Genomic DNA, 11,767 nt, shown 5'->3' with positions numbered 1-11,767 from the left:
ACCGTGGGAAGACGGCCTCTCCTCCCCACCCTCCTCCTCTCTCCCTTAGTTGACATGGCAGCCCCGGCCTCTTTCCAGTCGAATTCGGGCCCAGACATTCCATAAATCACAACTACTGATGTCCTCTCGGCATGGGTTTGCTTGCTTTTCCTCCTTGCCCTCTTAGCTGAGTTTCTGGCTACCATCCACATTCAGACATGCACAATGTTCGAATGCTGCCTGACGTGACGCCCTTTGACACGCACAAGAAACGTCGCTTGACAGGCAGCAAAGATGACAGGAAGTACTTTCAGCCTGTCTCTACACCTATTCCCACTTAAGCAAAACGAGTCGGGAATGAAGCTACCAGGCTTTAACTTAGCTCTTGGGTCCGCATTTCAAGGGCAAGCCAAAGAAAAACAATGCACCCGAGAACCTTGTTTAGCCTCTCGTCTTCGCCCCGCCCCATTCTTTGCGCCTGCGACGGTCGACCTAGATCATTGGCTGAGAGAATGAAACTAGGTGGGCACCGTGATTGGTCGATTATAAATTCCGTACGCTGTGATTGGTCCATAGGAACATCGCGGCGCGCGCGCGGGAGCGAGCTTTGAAAGTTGTGCCTGGCGGAGGGGAGCCGGTTCCTCCGGTATCATGGTGGCGCTGCGGGGCCTAGGGAGCGGCCTACAGCCCTGGTGCCCGGTGGATCTCAACCTCGGTGAGGAGACGCAGCCGCGGGTCCCGGGGAGAAGGGCTGGGGTGCTTTGTGTCCCCAGTGGTATCTCAGCCCGCTTGGGGGTGGGGGTAGAATGAGGGTGCCCCTCTGGGCATTGTGTATCCCCAGGGCTGTGACACGCCAGAATCGTCGCCAGCCGCCTTAAACCTTAGAGGCTCAATCCAGTCAAGTAACGGGTTTATAAAAAAGAAAAAAGAGCTAATGTTGGTTGGCTCTTACAACATGTGTGTTTATGTTGTATTCCCCGCCCACCGCTTCTTTATTCTGTCAAGTCTTCCTGGATATTTCTATTTGGGTATCTCTAAAAGACACCCAACTCTTTCTTGCTAGGCTTATTTTTTTTAAAAAAAATCGCAGTCCCTCGTTCAGGGAGATAGATGTCTCATACGCAGACATCATCAAATGTCACTTGAAAAAAACTTGGATTACCAAAGCCAGCGAATAGCATCACCCAAGCCACAAACCTGAGAGTTAATGGCATCTCTGCATTTCCTTTCATGCACCCCTATCACAAGTGTCCTGCGTTCAGTCTGCATTCCTGAACTGGTGCCCAGCTCCAAGCCCTATAGACACCCAGGACCATTGCAGAGTATCTCAGCTGCTTTCTGGTGTTAACTGTCACGGTTTACCCTAGGAGCCTTCCCCATTCTCTGCAGCCTGCTCTCCCCATAACTTTTGGTCACAGATGCTTCAGCCATACTTTCTATTGCATAGCATCAGTATCATTGAGCAAGTTGCTTAACCTTGTTATGCTTTGGTTTTATCTGTCAAATGAGTTATTATATCTACCTTACATGGCTTTTGTGAAGTGAATTTAGTGCCCTGGCACAAAATAACTGCTGAGCAAATACTACTAATAGTCTGATTCCCAGCCGAAACTTCTACATTGTGACTCTTCTTTATTTCCAAACCCTTTGTACCTTCATTCTTTTGTGATTTCTAAGATGTGCCTCCCTGCTTTTCCTTCCCTATTTAGACTTCATTATTTTACAGTTTACATAACTGTTGTGACATCCATCCATTGTAAAAGTAATAGTGAGGTTTTTTTAAAAAAAATCTGGACCTTTTATTTTATTTTTAAATCTGGACCTTTTAGCATCTTGTCTTTCACAAGAATCCTGTTTACCAGTGAGGAGTAGGGGATTAATTCTATGTAAGTGACCAAGTCAGTGTAATAGCTTTGTCCTGTGTCACTCAAAGCTTGTTTTCTTTTTTTATCATAAACTACTATGTAAAGTATTATAATTGTGGGACAATGAGATCTTTGTGGACAAGAACCTGGAGCATTCATCTTTCTAGCACTTACACTAGAGGTTTGTGCATATATTTTCATAAAATGTTGATTGAATGAATAAACAGCATACTTCTTCCTCTTCCATTCCAAGTGAGGAAGGTGGGACAGGAATGATCTCTATTTGAATGTTCTCCAGTTGAAAAATAGAAAATGAGGGATTTGGTTTGTATAAACTGTCAAATGATTTGACAGAAGTGTAAAGCTAAATAAAAGTAGTCACTATATACGATCTAGGTTGTCTGATACTAGATCTTTCTCTCTTTCTTTTTTTAAATTGAGTGTTTGCCTTCTAATAAACTTAATCTTTTAGGTTACCTTTTAGTAAACTTTTACAATAGAATACTCTTCTTGTGAAATTGATAGCCATTACTAACTTACATCTGATAGGTGAAGTAGTAAAGACTCAGAAGTGTTAGAAATGGCCAAAGCCATACATATCTTTTTATGAGGACTATGAAGTCAGGGCAGTTACTGCCTTCCAAATTAAATTTGATGCCACTGACAGGAATAAGCTATTAAGAATGGGGATAAAACAAGGATCAAGATATTTTTGATCCTATGTCAATAATGCAGAAGGATACAGTTGTATTTTTTTCAGTGTCCCTCCATTCCTATTCCTGTGCTAAGCCATGCAGTACAAGATAATTCTTTTTTCTTGGTCAAGCTCAAGTGACAAAAGATTATGGGCAGATTATATTCTCAGGAGGATAATCTAGCTAAGTGCAGTGCTTTGCATTTAAATAAAGGTGGAGGTTTTCTATCTTTATTTTTTTCCTGTATTCCCATACCCTGTTCAACCACTTTAAATTAGTGGTGAGAAAATAAAGAATATTAATATGAGACTAATAAGTGAAGAATAATGTGAAGGCTAATAATGTGTCCGACGTGACATGTTTTTATCTAGTCTTAATTATAGGTGTAGGGGAAAGCCTGAAGAAAATAGCTGTTTAAAAAAGTATGAGAAAGTACAACAGAGGGGCCCATCAGCTGGACATAGATGAAAATGAACTAAGCAACCCAAAGACAGTGATGGGAAGGGAGGAATGAGAGGGAAAGAAGGAACAGCTTACACTAAGCAAAAGGAAAGAAATGTAAATATCACCTGATGTAGAAGAAATAATTGTCAAAGCTCATAGAATTCACAGACTTTATAGACCATGATAATGACAATTTGCCTTGTGAGGGTTAAAATGTGTTTGTGACTTTAACTAAGCATCACTATTCTACAATACTGTGAAATATGTGAAATGTATGCAATCACCTAATATCAATTAAAAAAAGAAGAAGAAGAAAAGTGAGAGAAGGGGTGGGTTAGGAGCAATGGGTGACAATGTTATCAGACACTTTGTATTCATATACTCTTTTGTAGATTGGGAACTTCCTTGCACAACCACTTAAAGATAATAAAAAAATTATATAAAAAAAGGTATACGAAAGTTTAGAGTTGAGAGCTTGGCAAAGAATCTACTTAGAATGTGTCAGTGTCACCTTCTCAGAGTATCTCCTTCCCATTTCTGTGTTTGGCAGTCATTTGAGTAAGTCTGTGAATTTGGTGGCTTATCTCTAGTTTCAACTTCTTGAAGGTCAAGGATTGGTATCTTTATTTTAACATACAATATTCTCCCCCTCCCCAGCCCTCCCAGGGCCCAATGAAGTGCTGTTTCACTTCAATTTATTAACTTGTTTGTGATATGTTCACAGGGAAACACTTGAGGCCATTATTGATGGTTCTCCTTATTGTCCTTATTCTCCTTATAGGGAATCTTGATCATTAAAGGTAACCAGCTGTAACATGTAAAAAGTATTTTCTTTCTTGATACTTTTAGCTGATTAACTTAATAGCTAGCTGTCAGTTGTATTTATTTATTTACTTTTTTTTTGTCGGTTGTGGGGCTTGAACTCCGGGCCTGGGTGCTGTCCCTGAGCTCTTCAGCTCAAGGCGAGCGTTCTACCACTTGAGCCACAGCAGTATTTCCAGTATGCTGGTGGTTAATTGGAGATTAGAGTTTCATGGACTTTCCTGCCTGGGCTGGCTTTGAACTGCGATTCTCAGATCTCAGCTTCCTGAGTACTTAGGATTACAGGCATGAACCACCAGTGCCTGGCAGTTGTAATTTTTTTAAAGGAGGTTTGCTTAATCTTTACTGCTTTCCTTTTTTTTTTTTTTTGTCGGTCGTGGGGCTTGAACTCTGGACGTGGGCGCTGTCCCTCAGTTCTTCAGCTCAAGGCGAGTGCTCTACCACTTGAGCTAAAGTGCCACTTCCGGTTTTCTCGTGATTTATTGGAGATTGGAGTCTCACGGTCTTTCCTGCTCAGGCTGACTTTGAACCGAGATCCTCAGATCTCATCCTCCTGAATAGCTAGGATTACAGGTGTGAGCCACCAGCACCCAGCTTTTACTGCTTCCCTTTAGTTATAGTTTACTTATATAAGTAAGTGTTACTAGGGTGTTGGTGGCTCATTCTTGTAATCCGAAGCTACTCAGAGGCTCAGATCTAAGCAATACAGTTTAAAGCCAGCCTATGCAGAAATGTCTGTGAGACACTTATCTCTAATTAATCACCAAAAAGCCAGAAGTAGAGCTGTGGCTTAAGTGGTAGAATACTAGCCTTGGGTAGGAAAAGTTTAAGGACAGTACTGAGGCCTTGAGTTCAAACCCTAGTACCAGTACAAGAAAACCAGAAATGTTAAGTCTAAGTTATGAATTTATTCCTGTAGAATGTGTCTGGAGTCTAGAGGTGATTTTTTTTCTTTTTAACTTTTTAAAGTACTTGTTAATTTCATTGTGTTTTCTTCTAGAATGGGTAGATACAGTATGGGAACTGGACTTCACAGAGACTGAGCCATTGGATCCCAACATAGAGGCAGAGATCGTAGAGAGTGGATTGAGTGCATTCACAAATCTCTATGAAAGTCTTTTTCCCTTTGCTACTGAAGAACATGCATCTTCAGAGGTAAGAAAATTTTAAAAAAAAGATGAAGCCAACTGTTTATAGAAGATGACTGTCATTATACTCTAAGCTGTTATAGTACATAGCTCATAAAGAGTACAGTAAGAATAACTTAGAGACTGTGGTTGATTCATTGGACTGTCCTAATAGCTTTCCTCCAAAAGACTCAAGGAACTCACAATTAATTTTCAAGACATGATGATGTTTCACAACAGCCAATTGAAGAACAAGCGTAAAAGTGAAAAGGAAAAAGAAAACTAGGTATATCAAAAGTGAAAAGAAGGCCAGGGAAAATGTAAACAACAGTCTAGGAATGCCTTAACATCGGGAGATTTATTACTAAACTGAGAAATGATTCGATGAAATTACCAGTAGATTTATACAGAGTTCCTTTAAATACTAAGTTTTACCTAGTGTGTTTATCAATACTTAGACCGTTGAAGCCCTTTCAGGAGAACAAAAGGGCTAGGAAACAGAATAAAAAAAATTTAGATAGCAACATCTCTGAAGCTTTTAATTTTCCAAAAAGAATTAATTATAAATTTTACATATTTGATTAAAAATTAAGTCATCTGATTAAACTGTCCTTCAATATAATGCTAATACACACTGCATTAAGTGCATTAGACAGAGTTGACATTACAATACATTCTTCCTCAGTCAAGGGCCTCACTGGGACCAGAGCACTGTGTAAAGGAAGTGTAGTGACTACAACCAGCTCAGGTTGGGGAAGCACAATACCTCTGGGAAATACTTTATGAATCACATGCTAAGCAGTGCTCTAAAAGAGGTACAGAGATCATCAAATAAGGCTTTGGAAAAGAGAGTGTGCTTGGATTGCAGCTCCCATAATAAAAGTTGCCAGAAGCAAGTCTTCTTAGTTGGGTAGAATGTGAACTAGCAGAAGTTAGGGTTAAGGATTATTCTTGGAAGGGACCACAGTGGGAATTATGCAGGGAATGTTGAGGAGATTATGATAGTAAGTGTTTAAAATGTGGCACATAAGACACTTTAAGCTAGACTGAGAATTGACTGTGGGTAGCTTTGAGTGAGGTTCACTTGTGGGGCTTGGAAAGTTAATAGGGTTGTGTATTGTGTATGAGGTTCTATCTAAAAATGATGGATATATTAACTCATACTTCTGTGTGGAAGAGGCTGTGGTGAGCAGTAGACTGAGTAATGTGTTGTCCTGAGCACAGGCAGACGGATGTGTGAAAAATATAGACAGGGAGACCTCTTGGGAGTCTATTATAAGCAATGTAGGTGTTATAAGTGTGGCCTGAAGTTTAAGTTATGGAAACCATAAAGGAAGATCTAAATACTTTGGGGGTGTTTTTATTTTTTATTTTTTTAAGTTAAGATTTAATAAGGCTTTGTAAACTAAGAAGCAATTGTTGGGTATTTAAGTCATGGTACAAAATGCCAAATTGACTGTGTATAAGACAATGAGATGTACAAGACAATATGTTGAAAAATGAACTTTACAATTCAGGCTGGGAGGGGGGAAGGAGGGGAAATGTAGTTGTGGAGGTGGGAGGGAAGGGATGGTAGGGGAAAAACAAAGGAGGAGGCAACGATGCTTGATAGGACATGTACTCATTACCTTGCTTATGTAACTGTAACCCCTCTATACAGTATTTTTACAATAAAAATATATTTAATAAAAAGAAGCAGGAAAGAAGTTAAGATTTTAACATTAGAAGGATGATATTAACTACAGTGAGGGGAAAAAAGGGTGAGGTCAAGTGGAAAAATTGTGAGTTCCATTGTGTACTTTTTTGGGGGAGGAATGAGTGGTGTTAGTTAGGGTTTGAACTCAGGGGCTTGTGTGGCTTGCTGGTCAGTCAGTCCCAGCCTATAATCCCAGTCCTTTGGAAGATGGGCAGGAGGATGGTGAATTCTATAAGCTAGCCTGTCTCAAAAAAAACAAAAAAGATGCCTGAGGATAAACTGTAGTTCCAGCTATGTTTAGTTTATAAAAATAATGCCTGTCATCGTCATGCATTGAATGGGACTAAGTATGGGACAACGATAAGATTGGTAAATTTCTGTTCTAGGATTTCCTTTCTCGCCTAATCTCTTTCTGAAATCCATTGAAGAAGAAATTGCCCAGTGTTTCTTGCTTTCGTTACTCTTAATCTGTGGACATTTAAATGTCAGCAAATTGTTCTGATTCCCTCACTAATCAATGATAAGTAGATTTGGGTACATTTAAGTTAGATGGAGAGATCACTCACTTAATTAATCACTTAATACAGGGTGTTCCAAAAGTCTTAGCATATTATATACTGATAATTTCAGAAGTACATGTACTTCAAACTTGGCAATTTTTTGAAAATTTAATTAAATGTCTTGTATATATTTATCTTTATAATTTTGAATAACAAATTTTCATCTTGATCTTTTGTGTCAATCTCTTTGAGGATGGCAGACATGCCTATTACGTGTGTGTGTGTGTGTGTGTGTGTGTGTGTGTGTGTGTGTTGCTACATCTCCAGACCTTTCTTCTTTTTTTTTTTTTTTTCTAAGACATTAAGTACTTGTAAAAATCAACCAAGATGTTTTTCATTTTATTAACTATTGGCTTTTGGAATTTGTCTTCTCTCCAGAACATTTGGACCTTCTTCATTGAGAACAATATTTCTCATAGTATGCTGGTGGCATTATTCTATCACTTCGTCCAGGTAGCACATAAGAAAAATGTCAGTGTACAGCATCGAGAATATGGCCTTCATGCTGCTGGGCTTTATTTTCTGCTACTAGAAATACCAGGTATATGTATATTTGACACTGTTCATTAGATCTGAATGTGTGGATGGAAAAATTGCTTGAACAGAAACATGTTACATTGTTGCTACTGTGTAATATGTTTCTTTGTCCTTCTCTAAACAATATAAAGTGGAAACTATTACATAGCATTTGCATTGTGTTAGGAATTGTAAGGGGATATATTTAGGGACCATCCAAGTAGTAGAGTTTTATATAAAAGACTTGAATATCCTTAGAGTTTGGTTTCTGTGGGGTGATCCTGAAACCACCTTACCTGTGAATAACAGAGGATGGTAAGATAGTCTTTTGTCATTTTGTCTTACTTGCATTGTTTTAATTCTTACCATTTGTTTTCTCACAAAATAAGCAGTGAGAACTCATCACCTGGAGTGGTTCTGAGGATTATATGAAATCACCTTATGGGTATTTGGAAGATGTCTTCCCTTCTTCATTATTTGAGTGTGTTTTTTCTGAGATTAGGCTGTGTCTATAACCTCATGTGGATAGTTACAGAGAGGTCCTTCAGGAGAGGGAATGCCCTTTCCAAACCCAGAAGAAAATGCTGATACTGCTCTCTCTCCTGACTTCCTGATCATATTGAGAAAAGCTGCTGTGAGGAAGCATGGTATTATATCTCTCCCTTGTGGATGTTTAAAAAATACTATGATTCTAGTTAAGAAAGTGTGATCATTGCTAGTAATCCTCACCAGAAACACTTGAGGGAAAGTACTTTTCTATATGTCACTGTGCTTGTCAGAGTTTAGTGGCTGTTCTTCCTCTGGGCAGTGCAGAGCCTTCTTCCCACCCCTACTCAAGATAATAGAATGGAACATAGAGACCTAGAGAACTAAAGTTCTTACTGGAAAAAAAATCATAAGATTAGTCCATTTGCTACTTGTCATTGTTTACAGAAATGCTTCCCCACCCCCCCCTCCCCCAACACCCAGTTCTGGTTGTTGAACTCAGGGCCTGGGTGCTATCCTTAAGCTTTTTTGCTCAAGGATAGTGCTCTACCACTTTGAGCCACAACTCCACTTCTGGTTTTCAGATGGTTAATTGGAGATACGAGTCTCACAGCTTTTCCTGCCCAGTCTGGCTTTGAACCATGATCCTCAGATTTCATCCTCCTGAGTAGCTAGGATTACTGGTATGAGCTACCAGCGCGTCTCCAGAAATACATTTTTAATTAAGGTTGAGGATATATTCCGTACAATTTGAGAAAAGGAAAAAAAAATACTTAAAGCCTTCAACACTGACCTCTGACTCATGTTATTTTGTTAAATCTTCCATAATGACTTTTCAAATAAATTCCTGAAGAATCTAGTTGCTAAGTACTGTAATAGCTTAGCTGTAACTAGATTGTCTGAAAAAATGTTGTGGTTTTCTAAATCCAGTTTCAGCTAAGTTTAATGGCTCATACCTGTAATTCCTAGCTTCTTGGAAAGCCTAGATCAGGATTGTGGCTCAATGTCAACCTGGGCAAAAACTTAGACTCCATCTCAGCCAATAAAAAGTGTATAGAGGCATGCATCTGTCATCCCCAGTGATGTCGGCAATGCATAAGTACGAGGACTGTGGTCCAGGCTGGCCTAGGCAACCACTCAGTAGCATCTCTGAAGAATAACTAAAGCAGAAATAGCTCAGGGTATGGCTTAGTGTTTGCCTGACAAGCCTTGAATTCAAACCAGTACTCCATGCATATACATACACATACACACACATACACATAAATACACAAATCAGTTTCCCTTCCCTTACCAGAGTTTCGGCTTTGTGGTGGGCATGCTGTGGTACTTCATACTCACTAGTTTCACAATTTTTTGGCTATTCTGAGTTCCATGTAAGTTTTAAGATCTGTATGTGAAGCTCTGCAGGGAATGTGGAGATCAGTTTGGGGAGTAGTATGATCTTCACACTGTCTTCAGGTCCATCAACACAGGATATCTTTCCGTTCCTTTTCTTTTCATTCATAATCTTTAATAAGTTCTGATACTGTCTTATAGTTTTCAGTGTTCTGCTCTTGCACTTCGTTAAGTTTATTCCTAAGTATTTTTTTCAGTACTATTTATAAATGAAATTATTTCTAGTTTTGGGTGGGTTTTTTTTTTTGTTGTTGGTGGTGGTGGTCATGGGGCTTGGGCACTGTCCCTGAGCATTTTTGCTCCAGCTAGTGCTCTACTTCTTTGAGCCCCAGCACCACTTCCAGTTTTATAGCGATTAAGTAGAGATCAGTCTCACAGATTTTCCTGTCAGGGCTGGCTTTGAACTGTGATGTTCAGAGCTCAACCTCCCAAGTAGCTAGGATTACAGGCATGAACCATCAGTGCCTGACTTCATTTTCAGTTTTTAAATGGTTTATTTTTGAGACAGCATCTTCCTGGGTAGCCTAGGCCAGCATGGAATTTACAATCCCCCTGCCTTTACTTCCCACATGCTGGCCTGTGATACCACAGCTTGTGGAGCACTTGTCTTTATTTATATTTCTGATGATTAGTAGCTATAAGTGAATTTTTAAAAATTATTATAATTTATCTTGTATACTGCAACCTTAGTGGTTTTACAAGGGTTTTCTTTATTCAAAACAAAATCAGTCATCTGTTAATAGTTACAGTTTTAGTTTTTGTTTCTGGTGTTGTCACCGTTTATTTTCTTGCCCTGGCAAAAATTTCTAGTCCAGGGCTAATAGAAATGGAGAGTGGACATTCCCATCTTGTCCCTGATGGTAGAGGAGAACATCCAGGTCTTTGACATTAGTTAAGATTGTTTTTTAAGATGGTCTTTATCCATTTATTGTACCTAGTTTGCTAAGTGTTCTATTTGGAAAAGGTATTAGATTTTCGTCATTTGCTTCTCTGCAGCTATGAGGTAATACTATGATTTTTTGTTTGCTATTTTAATGACATAGTATATTATGTTGATTTTCATATAGTAAGCCAATTTTACATGACCTTGCTCAGGGCCAAATATTAACTGTTATCCTACAGATATCACCTGGGGTAATACTTTGTGTGACTGCAATAGTTTGTGTGTGTGTGTGTGTGCATGTGCGCACGCGTGCACACACTGTTACTAGGGCTTAGGTGCTGTCCTTTAGCTGTTTCATTCAAAGCTGGCTGGCATTCTGCCACTTAAGCCACAGCTTCACTTCTAGGTTTTTTTTTCTGTTGGTTAACTGGAAAGAAGAATCCCATGGACTTTCCTATCAGGCTGGCTTTGAACCATGATCCTCAGATCTCAGCCTCCTGTGTAGCTAGGATTATAGGCATGAACCTTCAGTGCCTGGCTGCTTTTTAAACTTTTTGTCTGTTGTTATGCACTTATTTCAAAACCTGGACACCTACACTGCTTAATCTGGAGTGTGGTAGTGCATGTTTATAATCTCAGCATTGGAAGGCTGAATCAGGAGGAGGGTAAGTTTCAGGGCAGCTTGAGTTTCTTGCGAAACTATCTCAAAACAAAACAAAAACATTTAACCTGTTTATTTTCTACTCCTTATGATTAGGCAGTGTAGCCAATCAAATATTCCACCCAGTGATGTTTGATAAGTGCATTCAGATTCTCAAGAAGAGCTGGCCTCAGGAATCTAACTTGAATAGGAAAAGAAAAAAAGAACAAGCTAAGAACTCTCAGGATAACTCAAGAAGCAATAGAAAAAGAGGAAAACCACCTAGGAAAGATGATACTGAGGTAAGAAGTAAGTGAAATAATTAAACATACCATACCAACACAAGATTTTAGGTTGTTTGACAATTGACTTTACATGAAATATGGTTTCAGGGATCCTTAAAATATTTTCTGCTATACATATGATTTGAAAAATGTCCTTTGGGTTTCATGTACTACCAGAGCATGTTTCTGCTTTGCCACCTTTCTACCTTCCCAGTCATCTCCTGCCAAGGCTTGTTTTCAAGTGTAGTTGGCAGTTTACTAACTGGTGTATTTGCCACATTCTCCCTTTCTCTCTCTCTCTTTTCTTTTTAGTTGGTTGTGAGGTTTGAACTTTGGGCTTGGGCATTGTCCCTGAGGTTTTTTTTTTTTTTT

General features: G+C 39.2%; 1 protein-coding gene across 1 annotated transcript in view; it reads left to right on the top strand.

Moving 5' to 3' along the window:
* The first annotated feature begins 608 nt into the window (after positions 1-608).
* Ncapd3 (non-SMC condensin II complex, subunit D3) overlaps positions 609-11,767 on the top strand; it is a 55,081-nt gene continuing 43,922 nt past the window's right edge. The window contains exons 1-4 of the mRNA XM_013009833.1: positions 609-694; positions 4,806-4,960; positions 7,567-7,729; positions 11,229-11,413. Of these exons, the coding sequence (XP_012865287.1) occupies positions 631-694; positions 4,806-4,960; positions 7,567-7,729; positions 11,229-11,413 (567 nt within the window). The 5' untranslated portion in view covers positions 609-630. The remainder of the gene's footprint in view (positions 695-4,805; positions 4,961-7,566; positions 7,730-11,228; positions 11,414-11,767) is intronic.

This window comes from Dipodomys ordii, unplaced genomic scaffold, assembly GCF_000151885.1.
Source record: "Dipodomys ordii isolate 6190 unplaced genomic scaffold, Dord_2.0 Scaffold10, whole genome shotgun sequence".
NCBI lineage: Eukaryota > Metazoa > Chordata > Mammalia > Rodentia > Heteromyidae > Dipodomys > Dipodomys ordii.
The sequence above is the reverse complement of the archived record's forward strand: the minus strand, read 5'-3'. Positions and strand labels throughout refer to the sequence as shown.